At 44.0% G+C, this 21,809-nt stretch overlaps 1 protein-coding gene across 1 annotated transcript in view; it reads left to right on the top strand.

Annotated features, from left to right (window-relative positions):
* Positions 1-21,809, top strand: part of Pdzd2 (PDZ domain containing 2) — a 249,321-nt gene that overhangs the window by 134,959 nt on the left and 92,553 nt on the right. The window contains exons 2-5 of the mRNA XM_013018674.1: positions 687-1,188; positions 11,240-11,382; positions 15,314-15,446; positions 17,816-17,971. Of these exons, the coding sequence (XP_012874128.1) occupies positions 687-1,188; positions 11,240-11,382; positions 15,314-15,446; positions 17,816-17,971 (934 nt within the window). The remainder of the gene's footprint in view (positions 1-686; positions 1,189-11,239; positions 11,383-15,313; positions 15,447-17,815; positions 17,972-21,809) is intronic.

Raw genomic sequence — 21,809 nt, 5'->3', positions numbered from 1 at the left:
ACCTGAAAAATAACTAAAAAAGATTGTCTGGTGGTAGCATTCAAGCAATAAAGCACCTGCCTGACAAGTGCAAACCCCTGAGTTCAGATCCCAGCATCATCAGAGAGAGAGAATTTTATATTTTATTCTTTATTTATTGTCTGTCCTGGAGCTTGGGCTCTGTCCCTCTGCTCTACAGCTCAAGGCAAGGGCTCTACCGCTTGAGCCATAGCACCACTTCAGGTTTTCTGGTGGTTTGTTGGAGATAAGAGACTCACAAACTTTCTTGCCCGGGCTGGCTTTGAACTGCAATCTTCAGATCTCAGCCTCCTGAGTAGCTAGGATGACAGGCAGGAGCCACTGGCGCCTGGTGAGAATTTTATATTTTAATGATTGGTAGAAGTGGCTCTGTTGCTAGAAAAATCTTATGCTGATTCCGTGTCATAGAAGATACAAATTAGTAATTTCTAGTTCATAGTAACATTGTCTTATTTGGGGGAGGTTGGGGTCATTTTAGCAGCAACAAATTATACAGATCACAAGTAGGAGCTGTGTTTTGAGCTTTCTAGAAAGCCTAAGTACCTCATTCCATTGGCCAGGTCATCAGCCACTGGGTCCTGGGGTCAGAGGGGTGGGGAGCAGTGGGTGCCACTTGTCCAGGAAGGGTGTTGGCGGCTCTAATTGGCAGTTGTCTCTCTCTGCTGCAGTTACCTGGCTGAGCAGTGCTGGAATGGCGGCTTCATCTACCTGATCATGCTGCGGCGCTTCAAGCACAAAGCCCATCCTACTTACAATGGCCACAGCAGCAACAGCTCTGAAGCGGGCGACATACCTACCTTGGAGCTGGGTGACCAAACTTCAAAAAAGGGGAAAAGAACAAGAAAGTTTGGAGTCATTTCCAGACCTCCTAGCAACAAAGTCCCAGAAGAGCCGAAGAGCAGCGCTGGCAGTGAGTTGGCCGATGACCCCAGCTCTGAGCAGGAGAAATGTACGGACCCTGAACTTGGAAGCGGGCATGGCTTGGAGCTGGAAAATGGCCCACATTCTCTCAAGGAGGTGACTGGGGCTCATGTAGAAAAGACAGAGGCGGACAGAGGAGCAGAGAATAGAGTTCCAAAGACAGATGCACCTCTGGCCACCAGCAATGACAAACGCCGCTTCTCAAAAGCTGGCAAGCCGGACTGCCAATCAAGTGACTGCCTAGCACGGGTAAGGCTTGGTTCACTTACACACAATCGATTTTAAAGGAAATTTTGTTTGCAGTTACTTTTCAAGTTTAGAAAACCCCTAAGATATTCAGAAACCAAAAAACCCACCAAGAGAAATGATCAGGAAGAGCCGCTTCTACCAATCATTGAACTCAGGGCCTGGCTTACATGGTAGAGCACCTGAGCAGGAGATCATAAGTTCAAACTCCAGTCTGACCAGAGATGGGATAGGGAAGGAAGATAGCAATAACAAGAAAAAGGTTTGTGATTTTTTTTTGGGGGGGAGGGTCCGGTCATGGGGCCTGAACTCAGCTGTCCCTCAGCTCTTCAGCTCAAGGCTAGTACTCTACCACTTGAGCCACAGCGCCGCCACTTCCAGCTTTTTTCATTTTTTGCTTATGTGGTGCTGAGGAATCGAACCCAGGGCCTCATGCATGCAAGGCAAGCGCTCTACCACTGAGCCACCTTCCCAGCCCCAAGGTTTGTGATTTTATTCTACTTACATAAGGAGCTAGCCAAGTGATCAGAAGGGGAAAAGTTCAGGCTTGCTGTTGTAAAATTTGTATTGTAATGGGGCGCCGGTGGCTCACACCTGTAATCCTAACTACTCAGGAGACTGACATCTGAGGATTGAGGTTCAAAGCCAGCCCAGGCAGGAAGTTCATGAGATGTGTATCTCCAATAAACCAGATGTGGTGCTGTGGTTCAAGTGGTAGAGTGCTAGCCTTGAGCTGAAAGAGCTGAGAGACAGCACCCAGACCCAGAGCTCAAGCCCCACAACAGACAAAAAAAAAAAGTACCATAAATGCTGCAGATAAAGTACTTGAGCTGCCTCTTTAATCCTCACTGCGGACACAGTGCAATTACTACTTCAAGGCCAAGAATTTGGGCTGGCACTGGATAGACCAAACATCCCAGCTTCAGTGTCACACAGGAAGAGTCCACCAGACAAAGAAGCAGCTGCTCTTGTTTGTATCTGTTCAAAACCAATGCTACTTTTTATTTATTCATTGAGATAAGAATTTCACATGGGCTGGGAAGGTGGCTCAGTGGTAGAGCTCTTGCCTTGCATGCCTGAGGCCCTGGGTTCGATTCCTCAGCACCACATAAGCAAAAAGAAAAAAAGCCAGAAGTGGCGCTGTGGCTCAAGTGGTAGAGCGCTAGCCTTGAGCTGAAGAGCTGAGGGACAGCGCCCAGGACCAGAGTTCAGGCCCCACAACTGGACCCCCCCCCCCCCAAAAAAAAAAAAAGAATTTCACAGACTTTCCTTCCTGGTCTGGCTTTGAACCTTGATCTTCAGATCTCAACCTCCTGAGTAACTAAGATTATAGGCATGAGCCACCAGCACCCTGCACCAGTGCTATTTTTATGAGATTATGTCATTGCGTTGGTAAATTCCAGAAGTCTAGAACCTTCACAGAAACCTCTGGTACTGTGGAATCCATCTGTGATGGTCAAGGTTGGTCTAAAGGCAAATGGATGTGAGATATTCTTATTAGTGATGGGTAAGCTTCTTGCCTCAAATTATCTTCCCTGGGGTAACTAACATTCTTTTATATTTCTTTAGGATAAGTGTGCTTGTGCTAAGAATCCTCTTGGCAGATACTTCTTTGGTCCTTTTAAGGAAATAGTAGGTGGGTGCTGATTGGTTTCCTCTCTGGTTCAGGAGACTCCCTTTCTAAGGATGAAATAGAACATTGAAAAGGTGGGAAATAGCTATAAGCATATCATGTTCAGCTTGGCCTCCTGGGGAAAGATGCCCTGGGAATGAATGTAATTTCTTGTAGGACTATTGGATACAGTTGTTTCTGTAATGTTAGCTAATCTGTGATAGGCTAGAAGAATCAAAATAACCTCTATCACAAGGGACTATGTTGTTTCAGAATACACCATTTAGCAGAGACTACAGTAACTGGATATTAGATTGTGAATTTGCAGAAAGCCTAAAGTAAAAAAATACAAGACATAAGAAATATTAGCGTCCCTACTCTCAAAGGTTATGGGCACCAGAGGAGGTTGAATCTTACATACAAACCAAAAAAATAAGCTTTGATTTTTTTCCCTAGGACACAGTAGAGATGGTTTGAAATTCTTTTAACAGAAGAAAAATAAAACTCTAAATTTCTCAGACAGTACCCACCTTCACTCACCATACTTGAAAGCAACAACAAAGAATTGAGTTTCTGGGTTAAACTGTACGAAGAATGAACATATGTGAGTTCCTTTATGTGACTTTGGTGCTCAATGCCAAATAGCCTAGAATTGTAAATGAGAGGGTAAAAAAAATCCAAACTTTGGTTATTGCCTTTGGAACTATTATTTAAAGATCCATTCTTAGAGAAAGGAAAGACTTGCTCTCTGATGTTTGAATTCTCTATAACTGTTGATAATTCATAGACCAATTGCTGGCTCTGTGTTATACTTTGAGTGTTTATAAATGGGAATGGACCACAGACCTTCCCAGGTATGTATATTTCAATGCCGTCAACCCAGAACTAAATTCAGTAGATGGATTTGCTCATAGTTGGCAGGTAGTAGAACATTACGACGTCTTCAACATCCTGGTGTCACCAAAAAAAGGGAAACCATTGACAATATTTTGTTGTTGTTGTTGTTGTTGGTCATGGGGCTTGAACTCTGGGCCTGGGTACTGTTCCTCAGCTCTTCAGCTCAAGGCTAGCACTCTACCACTTGAACCACAGTGCCACTTCCAGTTTTCTGGTGGTTTATTGAGATAAGTCTTACAGACTTCCCTGCCCAGGCTGGCTTTGAGCCTCGATCCTCAGATCTCAGCCTCCTGAGTTACTAGGATTATAGGCGTGAGCCACTGGCACCTGGCCACCATTGACAATCTTAAAAAGGTTGCCTAGGAGCCAGGCACCGGTGGCTCATGCCTGTATTCCAAGCTACTCAGGAGGCTGAGATCTGAGGATTGCTGTTTGAAGCCAACCCTAGCAGAAAAGTCTATGAGACTCTCATTTTCAATTAACCCCCAGAAAACTGGAAGTGGAGCTGTGGTTCAAAGTAGTAGAGTGCTAGCCTTAAGCAATAAAGCTCAGGGACTGCACCCATACCCTGAGTTCAAGCCCCAATTAAAAAAAAAAAATGGTTGCTTAAGTTCTTGGGCTAAAGTGGATTTTTTTTTTCCTTCAAGATGGTTGAGACCCAGGTCATAATAAAAATAGAATTTACAGAGACACAGAAATTAGCTATTTGCCTCTTAAGTCATTGGGAGGAAAATTCCATTCCGGTTGAATAATAGAAGATTAAACATGTCAGTGTTGTTCCGTTTCTGCTTTATTAATGATTTAATATATCTACAAAGACTTAATAAATTAAACAAAAGATCTGTAATGCTCATTCAGACCCTTTTAGTTTGTCAGGTACTTCTTTCTCTTAGACTTAGTTGTCCTGAGAAGATAATACATTCAAATAAATCTTCAGATTTTGTTTTCCTGTTCTATTCTCCCTTAGCAAAGCAAGGGGAAATATACTTCCTTTTAACAAATACCTTGGTTTTTTAAATTATATGTTTGTGTAAAGTATAAAAATAAAGATAAACACACAAGAAATTTAAAAATTACAGTAGGCACATCTTCTGAAGCATTAGAATTTCCTAGGTCGTATAGAAGCAATTTTAGAGATAAGCTCAGATACCTTACTAGCTTTTTAGCAAAGACCATTAATCATTCACAATGACAGTTTTGTTATATGTTGGCTTACATGCAGTGTGGATTTTGGTGATAATAAGTAGTAATAAACAAATATAACCAAGTGTAGTCCCATAGCAAAGGGACAATTCTACTATCTTCCAGGCTTACAAATCAATTCATGGCTGGTATGCTTATGTCTGTGGGCACATTTGAGGGCTTACCCCATAATTGTCATCCACCCTAGACCTTCCCCTGGTCCACCTCCAAAAATGTTACCAATATACCCAAATCTTAACTCCTGTAGGGATTCCGTAGGTCTTTATTAGTAAAGACACCCAGGGACACCAAGCTTGGGGGATGGGACAAGGAGTTCTACCCTGGCTCTGTGACCTTCATGTGGCCATGTCTAGGCCTTTCTCACCTAGACTCTGAGTATTTTGGTTCAATGACTAAGAGAATTCCAGCTCTCACACTTTTTTCCCCACCTCTTACTGATCATTCTACATACAAAGGGACAAGCAGTCTCAGAATAGTTTCCTAGCAAGAGCCAAAGAATCTACTGCAGTGAAATTCTAAATGGACGATGTGTCTTCTCACATTTGAGGCAAAGATGCTGCTGTGTAAAACATTATTTTGGATTCCAGCAGAAATGAGGTCATTTAACTGCTTCAAGACAAGCCCCTCAAATGCACCACCCATCTTAGTGAATAAATCCCCGAGCTGGCTTCAGTGCAGAGATGCATGTGTGAACTCACAGTAGATGGTGGTTCACGGAGAAGGGTAACACTCTGACAAAATTAAGACAGAACTCTGTAACATCCCATTTTTTGTGGTTTGGCTTTTTCTCAATAGGCTGACAATGTCTCTTACAGTTGTCCTTTAAGCCATATCTAACAAGACTTCTGTCTTGGTAGGGTCTGTCTCAGAACTCAGTTGTCTCTCCAACTAGATCAGCAGCCATGCGATGAATGCTGGAAAACACACAGGTGTCCCCTGTCTGTGGAATTGTGCTTTTCTGACAGACAGTTGTCCCTTCCTGATACAGCTATTATATTTTTTTTGGGGGGGGGTCCAGTCATGGGGCCTGAACTCTGGTCCTGGGCGCTGTCCCTCAGCTCTTCAGCTCAAGGCTAGCGCTCTACCACTTGAGCCACAGCGCCACTTCTGGCTTTTTTTCTTTTTGCTTATGTGGTGCTGAGGAATCGAATCCAGGGCCTCAGGCATGCAAGGCAAGCGCTCTACCACTGAGCCACCTTCCCAGCCCTGATACAGCTATTAGAGTGGTGTGAGTAGTTCACTACATTCCAGGAGCATCCTCATTGAAATAACTCACAGATGATTTAATAAAGAGAAAATGTGTCCTCAATTGAGATAACCCCCCTCCCCCCCACATACACACACGTACACTCACGCACACACTGGTGTCCCATCTGGATGAGCTTCTTGATATTAGTCTCAGAGACATCAAAGAACTATAAGATTCATGGATAAACAATCTATACTTGTTAATTCTTTGATACTTTTGGAATTGGCTATGTAATAAGCTCTATTCTAGTTACTAGAGAACCCATTGGTAAATGAGATAGAGTTCCTGTCAGGTGGGATTTATAGCCTAGGAAGGGGCTAGACACATGAAACAAATAAACAAATTAATCAGAATGTCGGCTGGTGACAAGTACTATAAATGAACTAAACAAGAGCGAAGAGGAAGAGGAAGATAGCAGGACGGTGTTGCAGATGGGGGCAGCGGCTATTGCACGTCAGCAGAGGAGGAATGCACTGAAGAGGTGCTGCTTCCTTTAAGCCCAGATGTCAGGAAAGAGCAGCCCTGCAAAACCTTGGGGCAGAATGTTCTCAGAAAAGAACTACCAAAAGCAGCTTCAAGAGGCAGCAGGAGAGGCCATGGACAGCACCAGCTTGGGTGAGCAAGGACTTGGTTCTCAGTCCATCGGGAACTGTGGAAGCCATCAGAGAACCAGCTGATTGTATCACGCCCTGTGCTTTTTAAGCATTCACCTTGGATGTTGAATGAAGAACAATGAACTGTAGGAGGTGAAGAATAAAAAGAGACTCGATCAGAGGCTATTGTGTTGACAAGAGTCCTGGTGGGGAAGAAAGTCATGGATACAGGACCTATTTTAGGAGTGCTGTAAAATGTGGAGATCTCACATGGTTCAGTTATGGGAAATGAGATAGAAGGAGGGATCAAAGATCACTCATGGCTTTGGCTTATTCTTTTGTAGTGTGATATGGAGAAACCAAGAATAGGAGGGAGAAGAATTCAGATTTAATCCTGCTGAGGGATGAGTTATATATACCCAAGTGGAATTGTAAGGTAGCTGTCTGCATACTGAGATATTTAAGTTAGCTTATTTGCTTTTGGCCAGTATCCTTTAGCACTAAAAGCTTCAAAGGAGCACATTTAGTTTTTAATTGAATGTTGTTTTAGCCATATCTAACTAAATTTAATACTGATAATTGTGCAAGAAACAGATAAAATTTTCTTCTTGATGTCTGTCTTTCTTCATATTCCTCTGAACTTTTTTTTTATTAGATGATGGAGAAATTTCAAGACAGGGAAATCTACGTTGATTCCTTTGAACACTTATAATTCCTACTATATAGGGAAATCAGATAATTTCCCTATACAGCTATAGGGAAAAAATCATATTATTAGATAAAAGAGGAGGGAGGAGATAAAAGTGAAGAAGAGGCATAGAGGAGCAGAGGAGGAGGAGAGGAGGGAATGTTTTTTGACAAGTGGAATTGGCTCTGTGGACATAGTGGTATGTACTTGTAGACCCAGCACTTGGGGGACCAAGACCAGAAGATCCTATCCCAGAATTCAAGACCAACCCAGAAAACATAGTCTATGTCTAAAAAAACAAAAAAATAGGGGTCTGTATTACAGACTGTCATTTCTACCTTCAGAAGCCATTTGTATTAATTAAGTAGGTGTTTTGTTAGATTTTTGACTGGCTGAATGTGTGTCGGGTTCTGGTACATGTGAACTATGTATGTGAATGCTGTTTGTGTAAGTTGTCTTTAACTCATCTGTATCTGAGGATTTCTATCTCCATGGGCATCGTTTTACAAGTTTCTTATCATAATTCTTACCTCTACAAGCATTTAAAGATAAGAAGGAATGTATCTGGTACTGTCACACCCTCTGCGAGCCATTCTTAGATGTTCAGCTTAACAAAAGATGACAGTAAGGGCCCAGCACTGTGGTTTTTGCCTGTAATCCTAGATACTCAAGAGGCTGAGATCAGAAGATTGAGATTCAAAGCCAACCTAGACAGGAAAGTCATGAAACTCTTTCCTTCAGTTAACCACCAAAAAGCCAGAAGTGGAGCTGTGGCTCAAATGGTAGCGCATTAGCCTTGCACAAAATAAAAGTTCAAAGACAGAGCCTGAGTTCAAGCCCCCTGAGGAGCACACGCGCATGCATATGCGCGCACGCGTGCGCACACACACAGGATGGTAAAAGAGAAAGGAATGATGGTATAAGTCAGTAATTTGGCTCAAACCAAATGAATTTTCTTATTTCTGAACTCCAGTGGTGGACCCTGTTGCTCTTGGCAAAGAGATCTACAGCTTTTCTGTGCTGAGGAACAAAACAGTCCTGTATCATCTGCTAGAACCCAGGAATCTTGGCATGGCATCTCTTCCATGAGAACACGAGTCAAGCCACTGTCCTGTCATGAAACCCAGGGAGGCAGGGGGCCCTGTCCAAGATTTGCGTGTAGGAGACCAGCCAGCCAGGACAGCAGCTCTTCAGCACATCTTGATTTGTTCTTTCTGGTGGTATTTGCTAGGCCATCGACTCTCCCGTATTGAAGCTGCTGAGAGCTGCCATCTTGGCCAGATACACCATTTCCCAGGGTGGCTTTTATGGAAGTCATGGAACTGTGAGAGACTCGAGGCCAGGAAGGGTGTTTCTGAATGGGGAAGAAAAAGGTGTTCCAGAGGTCAGAGGCAGCAACCCAAAAACCATGGAGTCCAGAGAGAGAGAGTTGGATAAAATAGCAATCACTGACAAGCTCATGAGCTACTGTGGTAAGCCAGTGACTTCTGAAGTTACGTTTGGCCAGACAGGTTACATTTGTCTGTGGTCAGCGGGTGGAGGAGACAATTGGCACCACTGGATGTGGCTGGAATCGCGAGACCCCAGCGAGCACGCTGCTCTAGAAAAAGTGAGGGTGTCTGTCTGGTAATAATTTCCCCAGACATTCCTATTGCTGCACATCAGTGACTCCTCAACATCTGGCTTTTTTATGATTGCATAAAGTTTCATTTTAGTTTCTGACAGTGTGTTTCAGATTTTCTAAATGTTTCACATTCTTTTTCCTTTGCAAGCAACTTGAATGGGCAAATTGCCTATGTCTTGGGAGCTGATGGCTTTGTCTTATTGGATCTTCATGGCTGCATTGGATGGACCTTCATGATGGATGAGAAAAACAGATGGCTTTTGTTTTATGTCTGGAGGAATATCTTGTGACCCATGCCATATATCTAGGACCAAAGAAAACGACAGGGGTGAACCTAAAGTAACCTCCCCCCCCCATCACTTTTTGAAGTAATTTCTCTGACCAGCCTAAATCTCTAAAAGAATCCATTCATTTTACGTTGAACATGTTTGTGTTCTTGGGAAGAAATAAGAATTTAAGTGGAAGATGAACCAGAGTAGAAAAGCCAACTAGTAACCAAATGGCTTCAAGACATTAATTAGCTGATTTTTTCCCTATTTTATTTCATTTACTTTTATTGTTATTCTCAAGGTGATTACAGAAGGGTTACCATTTCATAAATCTGGTAATGAGTGCATTTCTGTTTGAGCAATATCACCCCTTCCTTCAAGCTTTCCCAGTTTTTCCTTTCCATCTTTGCCTACAAGTTGTATAGTCTATTTTCAATGTAGTGTCCAGTGAGGGCCACTGCGGCATTTGTTCACCATTTGTCCCAAAGTTTCTGTACCTTTCCTTACCCGCCCCCCCAAAACAGATCAACTAGTTGGGGTTTTAGAGTTTTTTGTCAGGAGTTGAAGCATGTTTTGAATGTTTTGAAAGAGCAGGCAGACAAATGGTGTTACCTGTTCTTTCCCCCCAGCAGTTGACATTCTGTTCATCAATTTCTGCTTTGATTTCTCCTACCAAAGATCTTATTTATGAGTTTTAGGACATTTGAAGTTGAACTTAGTGTTTTAATGTGTGTGTGTGAGTGTGTGTGTGTGTGTGAGAGAGAGAGAGAGAGAGAGAGAGAGAGAGAAATAAGTATCCTAATCTGAAAATCCAAAATGACCGAAAATCCAAAAATTATTGAGCCACTGACATGATACCACAAGTGGAAACTAACTTCCACACCTGACCTTATGTGATGGGTCACAGACAAACGTTAGAAGCACTAGAAAGAGTGTATAAAATTGCCATCAGGATTAGAAATGGAAGAGCACTCAGGAGGCTGAAAATAGTAAATTTGAGGCCATCTGGGCTACATAGGGAGATGCTGTTTCATAAAAACAAAAGAAAATGACCTTCAGGCTGTGTATATACGTTACATATGAGACATAAATGAATTTGATGTTTGTGTTTGTAACATCCCCAAGATCAAATGCAAATGCAGATATGATTGCGTAACAACATCGGAAGTACTTCTGGTCCCAAGCATTTCCCGGAAGGGACACCCGAGCAGCAATGCATGATACCTGTGAGCATCTGTTACGACCTTCTGGGTGTTGTCATGCTGCTCCTTTTCCCATGAATGTGTCATTTACCCCTGACTGCAGACTTCAAAATATTAATGATGATTCCCTCTTTAAAGGCAAGGAAACCAGTATTTTGTATTAAAGTTATAAATGGCACAGCTTGCTTCAGACTAACTAGTCAAAGTCTCCTGGCGCCAAGACCTGAGCGTCCTTCCTTTCATCTTCTTTTATTAATTAGTAGCTATGCAAAAGTGGAAGGATCTCAGACTCAGTCACTGTTTATATACATAGTGGTACCAGGATCTGGCAGAAGATGCTTCACCTAACAGGATTCTGGGCTGTCCAGAATCGTAGCCACTCGCCACAGATAACTATTTTCTAAGTATTCAACAAAAGTGAATATTCATTCTGACCCTCAATTGTTGGCAGCCGTTTTCATCACTACACAAGCACCTAAGGCCAACGGCTCCAGATTGGATGGCACAAACGGAACACTGCTACTAGTCTACTTTTTTCTTCTTGTTCGTGGGACAGCACTTCCAGCCAGAGATGTTTGTTCAATCCATGAGACTTTGCTTCTCACGCGATCTGTGATGTCTGTTGATAGATTTGGACTGACGTAATAACTCTGCTCTCCAGTGTCAGTTCCATCACCCTCTCACATCCTTCATGCATGCTTACTTTTCTCTTCCAAGGAGGAAGTTGGCCGAATATGGAAGATGGAGCTGCTCAAAGAGGCAGATGGGCTGGGAATTCAGGTTAGTGGAGGCCGAGGATCAAAGCGCTCACCTCACGCTATCGTTGTCACCCAAGTGAAGGAAGGAGGTGCTGCTCACAGGTGACTAGATAATTCCCTCCCCACCCCCTCTTATCTTCCTCCTACCTTTCCCTTGGGTGATGGGTACTTTCCTCTTCCCTGTGGTCAAAACCCTGGTAATTATAGTTCATAAAGTTTGTGTTGAGCACAAAAGGAAATCGGGCAAGAGCAATTCTAATTAAACCTATCTCTGAGCACAGGAAGTAGGTAATTGGGGAGTATACTACAGGAACGTCCCAGCCCTGGAGGAGATACTGGATTTCTGTCTAGTCTTAGATTTAAGCAAATGTTACTAATCCTAACTTATAAGTTGCTAAGATGATACTATGACTTATTAAGAATTAGGTAAATTTTTAAACAATTAATATCATTATTTTTGAAGAATATGCCACTAAACATTGCCACATTCTTGACATTCTTAACTCCTTAAGACCAAGACTAATGACTTGGTTGGAAATGCTGCCACAGTTCACATTTGCCTGTCAAGTTTGTCAAGGTCTTGCACACACTTACACCTGTGTTAACAGGTGTTAACAGGTGTTAACACAGGTGTGAAAGGGAACAAAGCATTTTTCTCTATGGGCTCCCCTCTCTTATTTTTTTTTTTTTGCCATCCTTGGATGTGGTAGCCGTTCCTCTCTTATTTTTAATATGAACAATCATGTAAGTAGTAAGAAAGACAGTGTTTACTTACAGAATGTGAAAAAAAAGAAGGAAAGTCATTTTGAGTATGTAGGACACAGCACAAAATGATCAGACATGCTCTTTGCCTTGCTAATTGCTTGTGAACACTGCTGCTTGCAAGGCATTATAGGTCACTTATGTGTATTGCTTACCAGCAAATACCTGGTCTATAGTCTGTAGAAGGAGGAAGAATTTCACTGATGTAGGAGATGAATGTCTTTTGTGTAGTCTGGAATTTTTCCAGGCCAAGTACCCTGATTCTAAGAACAATAGACAAGCCAAAGTAGTATTGGCCTGCCCACGATCAAGAAGGGACTCAAAAGTATATCTTAAGTAGTATATTTGAAAGAACTACATTTACATAGTTAGGCTAAAGAATGGAAAGCAGCTGGGCATTGGTGGCCTATAATCCTAGCTACTCAAATGGCTGAGATCTAAGGATCGTGGTTCAAAGCCAGCCTGGGCAGGAAAGTCTGTGAGACTCTTATCTCTAATTAGGTAGCAAAAAGCCAGAGGTAGAATTGTAACTCAAGAGGTAGAGCACTAGCTTTGAGCAAAAAAAAGCTCAGGGACAGCTCTCAGGCTCTACATCTAAGGCCCAGGACTGGCACCAAAAATAAAAAATGAAAGAATGGAAAACTTGGAAGACCAGCAGAAAAAATAGCAAAGCGTTTCCTGTTTTCAGTCCTCTTGGAAAGCAGGATGCTAGTAACTAGAGATGTGATTAGCTCCAACTGTCAATTATCTAGGTGACAGTAATTATTAAAAGATTAAGACTTCAGATGGTTTTAGCCCAGCTGAGCATTATTAAACTTCCTGAATGGCACGTGCCATCAGGTAGCCTTTCTTCCCCATTATGCTTAGGCCTTCCATTCTGGTCTATTTTGAGCACCTTGGCAATTAGGAAATTTCTGTGCCCAGAGATAAGCTTTCTGTGGAACTGTTCCTCCCTATTTATCCTTGGGGACATTCCTCACAGGCCGCATCATTTTCTTTGCACTCCCTGCCTGCAGTGGTGTGTCCCTGTCACTGTGGCGCATGACTCACAAGTAGGGTGTCCTAGCTGATAACAGGAGATAAAAGCCAGGGAATTAAATCGCAAATAGGAAAGGGGCTGGGGCCTGCCTGGTCTTGATAGTATTGTGGCCGAGTAAGTCCAGAGACACTTCCCAGAATCATTTCTTTTTTTTGCGGGGGGGGGGGTCCAGTCATGGGGCCTGAACTCTGGGCCTGGGCGCTGTCCCTCAGCTCTTCAGCTCAAGGCTAGCACTCTACCACTTGAGCCACAGCGCCACCTCCGGCTTCTTTCTTTTTGCTTGTGGTGCTGAGGAATCGAACCCAGGGCCTCAGGCATGCAAGACAAGCACTCTACCACTGAGCCACCTTCCCAGCCCACCAGAATCATTTCTTTATGCCAGCATCACTCTCCCCCTGCAGGACCATCTCCTTGAGATGCCAGTTACTTCTCCCCTCTGATTTTCCCATTTCCTTTTTCTCAGCATCTAAGCAACAAGTGGGGCCCTTAGTAGTTCTCTGCTTTGGGAACTTTTGAAGGACAAGAAGCAGAGGCTATTAGAAGTCTCTGGTGCATCCAGGCTTCAGTTAAAGCCTAGATTATGATTTTTTCCCTAGAGAAAGGGAGACAAAGAGTTAGAGATAGAGAAGCTGTTGAGAGCAGGACGATAGAGGTGAGGATAAAAGGAGCGAGGCTGGTTGGTTTGTTGAAAGCATGAGAGGAGAAAGCAGATTGGAGAGAAGCTGGCCTGGTAGGCCTAGAAGGATTGGAGACATGTCTGGCTTCCATAACAGCAGTCTGTCATGGTGCTGAAGAGAAGCCTTTGAAGGAAAAATGGAGCCCCAGGTCCAAAGTCTTTCCACATCACCTGACTTCCTGTCCACATATAGCAGTCCCTGGCTTCCTTTGTGATTCAGGGAGACCACACCAAAGAAGGCTTAGCTGGAACCCACCTAAGGGACCTTCTAGCCAGATGTGATGGCCCAGAAGTCTGCCATAGTGTGTCACTCAAGGGCCATGGCCTGCCCTGGGAGGGAGTCAGTGCCGGCAGGGTCTCCTGCCAACCCAGCAGGAAGGAAGCCCAAATCAACCATCGTGTAAGTTGGACAGAAATAAAGAACAGCCATGTTTATAGGTCATGTCTGATAGCTACAACAGTAGCATTCTTATTTTGTGGATCCTTCTTGCCTGTGAAGCGTGGTTACAACTGTGGACGTGAGAATGAGAAAAACACTAGGCGGCTTTATCCTCAGACATACACACAGGGTAATGTCAGGCACAGGTGCCTCCAAGGAGGTCTAGTGAGGGTCCTGTGACCTGGGAAGAGAGAGGGCACAGGATTAGGAACGGACTTCAGTGGGCTGTCTCTCAGCTTAGCTCAGTGAGTCATTTCTGTGCCGATGACTTGGTCATCAGGCAGAATGACAGGTTTTAAAAAAATTACTTAGTCTAGCACCATGGTGGTACGTGCCTATAATCCCAGCACTTGAGATTGAGGCAAGAGGATGGTGAGTTCAAGGCCAGCCTGGTATACCTAGTACCATCAAGGCTAGTCTGAGCTATGTAATGAGACCTTGTCTCAAAAAACAAGGACTTGGCTAGGTACCAATGAATCACACCTATAATCCTAGCTACTCAGAAAGCTGAGATCTGAGGACTACAGCTCAAAGCCAGCCCAGGCAGGAAAATCCATAAGACTCTTATCTCCAGTTAACTACCAGAAAAGCAGAAGTAGCTCTGGCTCAAATGGTAGAACATTCACCTTGAGCTGAAGAGCTGAGGGACAGCGCCCACGGCACAAGTTCAAGCCCCACAACCAGCAACAACCAAAAAAAAAACCAAGGCCTTGGGACATAGCTTAGTGGTAGAGTGCTTACTTGGTACGTGCAAAGCCTGGGTTCAATCCCTAGCAACACACACACACACACACACACACACACACACCAATATTCCTTGAAAACTTCTGGGTCTTAGTTTCTCTACCTGGGTAGGAGTTCTATTGCCACTCATACTGGATATGGGGAAAATTAAGAACGTGATTCTTGCTGAAATCCTGAAGCTTTTCACTCTTTGTAGGAATGTGACACCAGAAAGAATCAACCTTGTCCCAAACCATTTCTAGTTGTCACCACTTCCTCTTTTAGCCCAATTTTAACTGTCCTGTCTCATGACCTCCTGTAGCCCCTTGAAAATGTCCCCTCTCAGGCACAGACTGTCTTGACACACGGATTTTTTTCCGTCTCTGTTTGTTAGGGATGGCCGACTGTCCCTAGGAGATGAGCTGCTGGTCATCAATGGTCACTTATTGGTTGGCCTATCCCATGAGGAAGCTGTGGCCATTCTCCGCTCAGCTACTGGCATGGTGCAGCTGGTGGTAGCCAGCAAGGTAGGTCATGTTGGCTCGTTTTTTAAATATTCTTAATGGAGGTAGGAGGTTGGATTGGAACCCTCCCTCTGCCACATGCCAATGTGTATGGTACCTGCATGTCTACCCTGGGCCATTAAATATCCATGACTCACCAGGTGCCTGTGGCTCACATCTGTAATCCTAGCTACTCAGGAGGCTGAGATCTGAGGATCATGGTTCAAAGTCAGCAGAAAACTCCATGAGACTCTTTATCTCCAATTAACCACTAGAAAACTGGAAGTGGCTCTGTGGCTCAAGTGGTAGAGCGCAAGCCTTGAGTGAAGAGCTGAGGGAGAGCACCCAGGCCCAGAGTTCAAGCCTCACAACTGATATATGTCCATGACTCCTCAGGGTAAGCCTGCATGAAGACCCTTAGCTAGAATAGGTTTAATGATTTTGTTTTTTTTTAGAGATATGTTAGGGAATGAAAAAGAAATGTTAGAACTAAGAGCTGGGAAGGTAGAAGGCACACTGAAGGAAAGAGGGAAGAGGAAGTTCAGAAGTGAAGACTAGGGAAGAGGAAGGCACCTGTTGGTCAGTTTTGTCAACACTGTAGCAAAATACCTGAGATGAACAGCTTCAAAGATGTTAGTTTAGTCCACGGTAAGGAGATTCTGTTGCTTTTAGACCTGTGACAAGTACAAACAACATGGGGAAAAAGCTTCTCCTCAGGGTTTCCAGGAAGCAGAGACACAGAGCAAGGAGAGAACCCTTCAAAGCCATGTTCCCAAAATCCGCTTCCATTGCCTCACCTTTTGGCTTCCACCACCTCCTACTAGTTGGATTATGAGTCCTTCAATGGATTAATTCATTATGGAGTCAGGGTTTTCAGGATTCAATCACTTCCTAAAAGCTCCACCTGTGAACTGTGCACTGGGGCCTATTGCCTTCAACTCATGGGCATTCAGGAGACATTTCCTTTCCAAACCCACAGCAGTGGAGATTTCTTCTCCGTAGACCACAGCTCCTTTCTTCCGATAATCCTGCAGCATTGACGTCACGGACATGAACTCTTCTGTCTGATAACTTTTTTATGTCCATAGGTAGGGACTAACAATGTAGTGGTCACAATGAACAATCAAACTTGAAAATTCTTCAGGTTCCTGAAGTTGAAAATAAAACTAATAATAAATACCATCACTAAGTGCCAACTTAGAAAGTTTGTGAAATCCACTGTTTAAGATGGACATGTTCTGGGTCCTCTGGTCTGTGAACTCTCAAGCAAAATGCTGATTGAAACCTTCAATGCATCCCTGTGCCTATGGGAGAGGTTGGCATGGGTGGGTGAGGAGACACCAAAGCTATCTTACTGCCACCAACTCAGCTCCACAATCCTGGGCCCCTCCCTCCACCCCCCTGGCCTTGTGTTGAGCACTTGAATCTTGTGTGTTTCTCAGTTGCACTTGGGCTTGTCACAAGCACTTGATGATCATACCTGCCTCCCTCACCTGCTCTGGCCTTCTCTGTATGTACTTAGGAAGCCAAGGGCTGAGTTAATTGCACTCTCTTGGAGTCTTTCTAATCCTAATGGCGTGTGGTTCCACGTGTTGCTGTTGACCTTTAAATGTTGTTCAAGGGCTGCTTTCATTGTGTCTCCAGATTGACAGTTTGATTCAATAAACAATCTCATCTCTGGCTAATGAGCTGAAGCTAGTGAGGTGGCCACTGGGTGGGAGAGAAGGGCATTGTGGGTATTAAAGCCCTGTGCCAGGCCTGGGGACATGGGAAGAAATGGCATTAGATGGGAGGGAGGGCAGGGAAGAAACACAAGGGATGTTAAGTGTGTACTGCAGGGGATGAACAGCAAGGACATTAGAGATGAAAGGTGGGGCAGTGGATGATCCAGAAGCAAGTGCACAGGCTTTGCAGGCCAGAGGCTCTGTGTGATCCAAGCAATGGGTGCCCTGAGGGAGAAGGCAAGGGACAGGCAGTGTGGGGGGGATTGGAAATGGCTGGAGTGGAAGGTATGGGCTGGAGAAGAGGAGGTGGGAGGAGGGTTCAGAAAGCCAGGCAAAGGCCAGGTCTTCAAATGCTGACCTGCCCATAAGAGAGTTTCACCTGCGTCCTGAACATAACACCAGGGAGGCCCACAAAGGATCCAAAGTCCAAAAGCTGGAATTGCCTGTGGAAAACCTGACCCCAGAAACCCAGATTCTTCAGGGCAAAAGAAAAGTGGTTTGAGCTTTGGGTCCCCAGGCCCTGCCTCTGATGGTAACCCCACACATGTAACCCTGCCTAAACTCCATGTGCTTCTGGGGTTGGGGGCCTGTAGGTTGACTCCATCAGGTTGACTTTCAGAACTTGTTGGTGTCAGAGGCTAATTGCTGGGTCTTCATGTGTCCCCACAGGAAAGCTCTGCAGAGGACCTGCTCAGGTTAACGTCTAAGAGCTTACCTGATCTTACCAGCTCGGTAGAGGATGTGTCCTCCTGGACTGACAACGAAGACCAGGACCCAGATGGAGAAGAGGAAGAAGGGACAGGTTCATCTTCCGTCCAGGGAGCAGTAAGTGAGCCTCTGGCTTTCCTAGCCTGCTTGGTGTGGGACATGGTTGACAGGAACAGAAGAGAAAAACTAGAGACCATAACACATTCTTTTATGTTTTCCTCAGAATTTTCTGCAAACGTCTGTAGATGAGGGTGATGTGTTTAATTGAAAAAAAAAGTTGGAAATTGTAACCAAGATAAGAAAGCAACGGGCTATTGATTGGCTAATACATCACTTTTTCAAATGCTTTTTGTTTAAGTTCTAGCAAAGGTTTGTTTTAATGTAACAGTATAAGGTAGGGAGAAATGGAAAACGAGAGAATTTCCCACTCCCCATGCAGGAAATGGGAGATAAAGACTGATAGGATTCTTTTCTTTTTTGTTTTTTGTTTGTTTGTTTTTTTCCAGTCCTGGGGCTTGAACTCAAACCTGGGCACTGTCCCTGAGCTTCTTTTGCTCAAGGCTAGCACTCTTAACCACTTGAGCCACAACGCCACATCCAGTTTTTTCTGTTTATGTGGGATTGAGGAATCAAACCCAGGGCTTCACAAATTCTAGACAAGCACTCTACCACTAAGCCAACTTTCCAGCCCTCATAGAATGCTTTTATAGTATACATAAGGATAGAATGAAAAAATGGTTAATACATTTTAAACATATACCTCAAAATTTCTGATTGGGCTGGGCATGGTGTCTGATACCTGTAATCCCATGTGTTCGGGAGATGGAGACAGGAAGACATGATTCAAGGCCAGCCCAAGAAAAAAGTTAGCAAGACACTGTCTCAAAAACAAGCTGTGGCGGTGCATACCTGAGGCCCCAGCCATGGGAGAGGTTTCTGGTTGAAAGTAGGAAGGTTAACATAATATGAAAAACACTCAGACCAATTTGTGTGAAATACACCTTCCAATTTTACATCAAGCAAGGACTTTCCCCACTGTTGCCCTTCCCTTGTGGGAACACAGTCAGCCAAGGAAGGCTTCAGTTGATGGGCTTTAACGTGGCCGATGGGCTCCTCTTTGTATGCCGTATCTGAAAGTTGCATCATCTTTAGTGCAAACTTGTTAATCCTTGTTACCAGTCCAAGCAGCATGAGGCTACTCCTCTTTCTGCCACTTGGAATCCACTTCTCCGTACCAAGGGCTCCGAACCTAGTTAGTGTGGGTAAGCACTGGAAAATCAGCTTGACTGATCATAAGGACTTTGAAGGCTCACAATCTTGTTCTATTAACCATAACATACTTTATTACTTTAAGGAAAAAAGCTGACTAGATGTGTTGAAGTACATTTGTAACTCAGCACTTGAGAGACTGAGGCAGGAGGGTAGTAAATTCTAGGCCAGCCTGGATTGTATAATGAGATCATATCTTTAAAAAGAAGGGGGGGTGCTGATGTCGTTCAGTGGTAGAGTCCTACTCCTTTCCTTTGGGTCCTAGAAATCCAGGGCCTCTGAGTATGGTTGTGCAGGCGGTAGACCTCACAAAGCTATCACATCTAAGGAAGCACCATTCATATCATACATGTCACAAGCGTTTACATTTATGGTAATAGTTTCCAGAGCTTGACAGTAGTGATTTTCACGTTGACAAAGTTGGCATATTATGATGGGGTTTTTTTTGTTGTTGTGTTTTGGGTTTTTTTTTTATCTTCTTGAAGAATCTATCCTGGACCCACAGTATATATCCCTGGGCTGTTTTAGAATCTGCCCAGTGATAGTCTGTGGGCCCAAAGTTGATTTTACTGCTGCTTTTCTTCTTTGGAAGACCCATCTGTAAAAGCAGGTAAACCTGATCTGGATAAATGGAGTTAAGGTGAATAAAGTAAAATAATTCTGTAATTATTCCTATCTTTACATCGTGATACCATTCAGCCCTTTTCTTTGACTTTCAGTGAACATAGAGACTAAACTAATTCACATGGCCCTCACTGCCTCCATGACCGTCCCCTGCCTGCTTCTCTGGCCTTCTTTTGCCCTACGCTTTCAATCGGTTCTGTGCCTGGCCATGGCCCATGGTGTTAGACATTGTCCGCCGGGCCTTAGCCAATGCTCTGCTGGCTCTGTGGACTCCTCACACAGTTGGCTCATATTCGTCTTTTGGATCCAGATTCTTAAGAGGAAATAACCAGGCATGGGGCTCTCCTGTCAACCGCCTGCCGCATGCTGTGTGCTGCGTATTTGATCAGGTGTACTTCCCCCTTCCAGCCATAGGAGTGGCAGGAACATGCCTGGGTCTGATGGATCTGTACGATTCCGCCAGTGTATCTGCTGTTGACAGGATGGGTGCAAGCCCAAGCACAGTGGAAAACTCACCATACAGCATCCCCAGGAGATGAGGTTAAACAATGCATGCATAACACACACAGCCAGCAGTCATTGAAAACCTGCTGTTTTTTAGACCCAGGTAACAATAAAAACTGACAACAAAATCGAATTCCAGTTTTCCACCAGCAGAGCTGATGCTCACTCCCCTTGCCCACAGCTGCCCACGGCATGGCTGCCCCCAAGGGCCGGGGGCGATACCACATTCTAGTCTCAATGGCCCGTGAGGACACTTTGGAGAAAGCCTTGGACAGGCCTGAGCATCGTAATCTCACCAGCACCTTCTCCCTCTCCTCTACCCATCTTCCAAGGCCAAGATCTTCTAGGAGTCTACCTTTGCTCTCTCATTTCTCCAGCCCCAGTGCTACTGGCACAGGACTTAATCTCCATTCCTCGCATAGGATGCAGAATGGACTCCATGGCTGTCCAGCCATATGGTCCAGCTCTATGTTGTGTCCAGTGCCCTCTTCTGATGGCTCCTTGAGGCTCAGAGGCATTCCCCATATTCTCCTCCCCTGCCCCCTCACAGCTAGACAAGATTCCTTGCTTAGCGGTCCCCCAAGTGTCTCCACCAGCTTTCAGTGGAGTTGAGGGCCTCCGGGAAGGAGAAGCCACGGTGAAGACCCCCCTCTGACAAAGCCCCTGGCCACTGAGACAGCACAATGGCTCTTTGTAGGGAAATCACAGACATGGTAACTTTTTTTTTAATTTTTGTTTTTATAAAGGTAATATATAGACGGTTTACAGTTATATACGTCAGGCAAGGAGTACCTTTCTTTTTGGACAGTGTCACCTCTTCCCTCTCACTCTCCCAGTTTTTCTCTCCCATACCCACCCACAAGTTGTATAGTTCCTTTTCAGCGTAGTGTCTAGTGAGTATTACTGCTGCATTCGTTTACCCTTTGTCCCACCCTTTCTGGGCTCCCTTTACCCCCGAAAGGACTCATAAATTAACAAACAAGACAGGAAAGAAACAAAAACCGTCATAAAATAAAAAAAAAACCTCTTGTTTCCATTTCCTGGAATTCATAGTGATTTCTTAAAATTTCCTAAGTCACATTCTCTTGCAAAAATCCCAAGTGAATATTTAATTGTCTGGGAGTTTTCTATGCTAAATACTGTTCTGATAAATGACCTATTTCCCATATATAATATATATATCCATTATGTTACATCTGTTACATGTTTTACTTGAATTGTAAGAATAAATTTCATAAATGTGCTTTTATAAACTTACTACAATTCAAATATTACATATAATTGTGTTACATATAATTTGATTTAAATACTTTTTTCAGATTACAAAAGCAATATTTCACCATATAAATGCTTATGACCAAAAAAACCCACAAAGACAGTATACATAGCATTTAAAAATAGCCATCTTTGACATTTAGACATTTTCCTGTCATTTTTATTGAGTTTTGTTTTGTTTTTGTTGGTCGTGGGGCCTGAACTCTGGGCCTGGGCGCTGTCCCTCAGCTCTTCAGCTCAAGGCTAGCACTCTACCACTTGAGCCACAGCACCACTTCCAGCT

Source organism: Dipodomys ordii, unplaced genomic scaffold (assembly GCF_000151885.1).
Source record: "Dipodomys ordii isolate 6190 unplaced genomic scaffold, Dord_2.0 Scaffold41, whole genome shotgun sequence".
Classification (NCBI taxonomy): domain Eukaryota; kingdom Metazoa; phylum Chordata; class Mammalia; order Rodentia; family Heteromyidae; genus Dipodomys; species Dipodomys ordii.
Note: the sequence above shows the minus strand (reverse complement) of the source record. Positions and strands in the feature narration are given on the sequence as shown.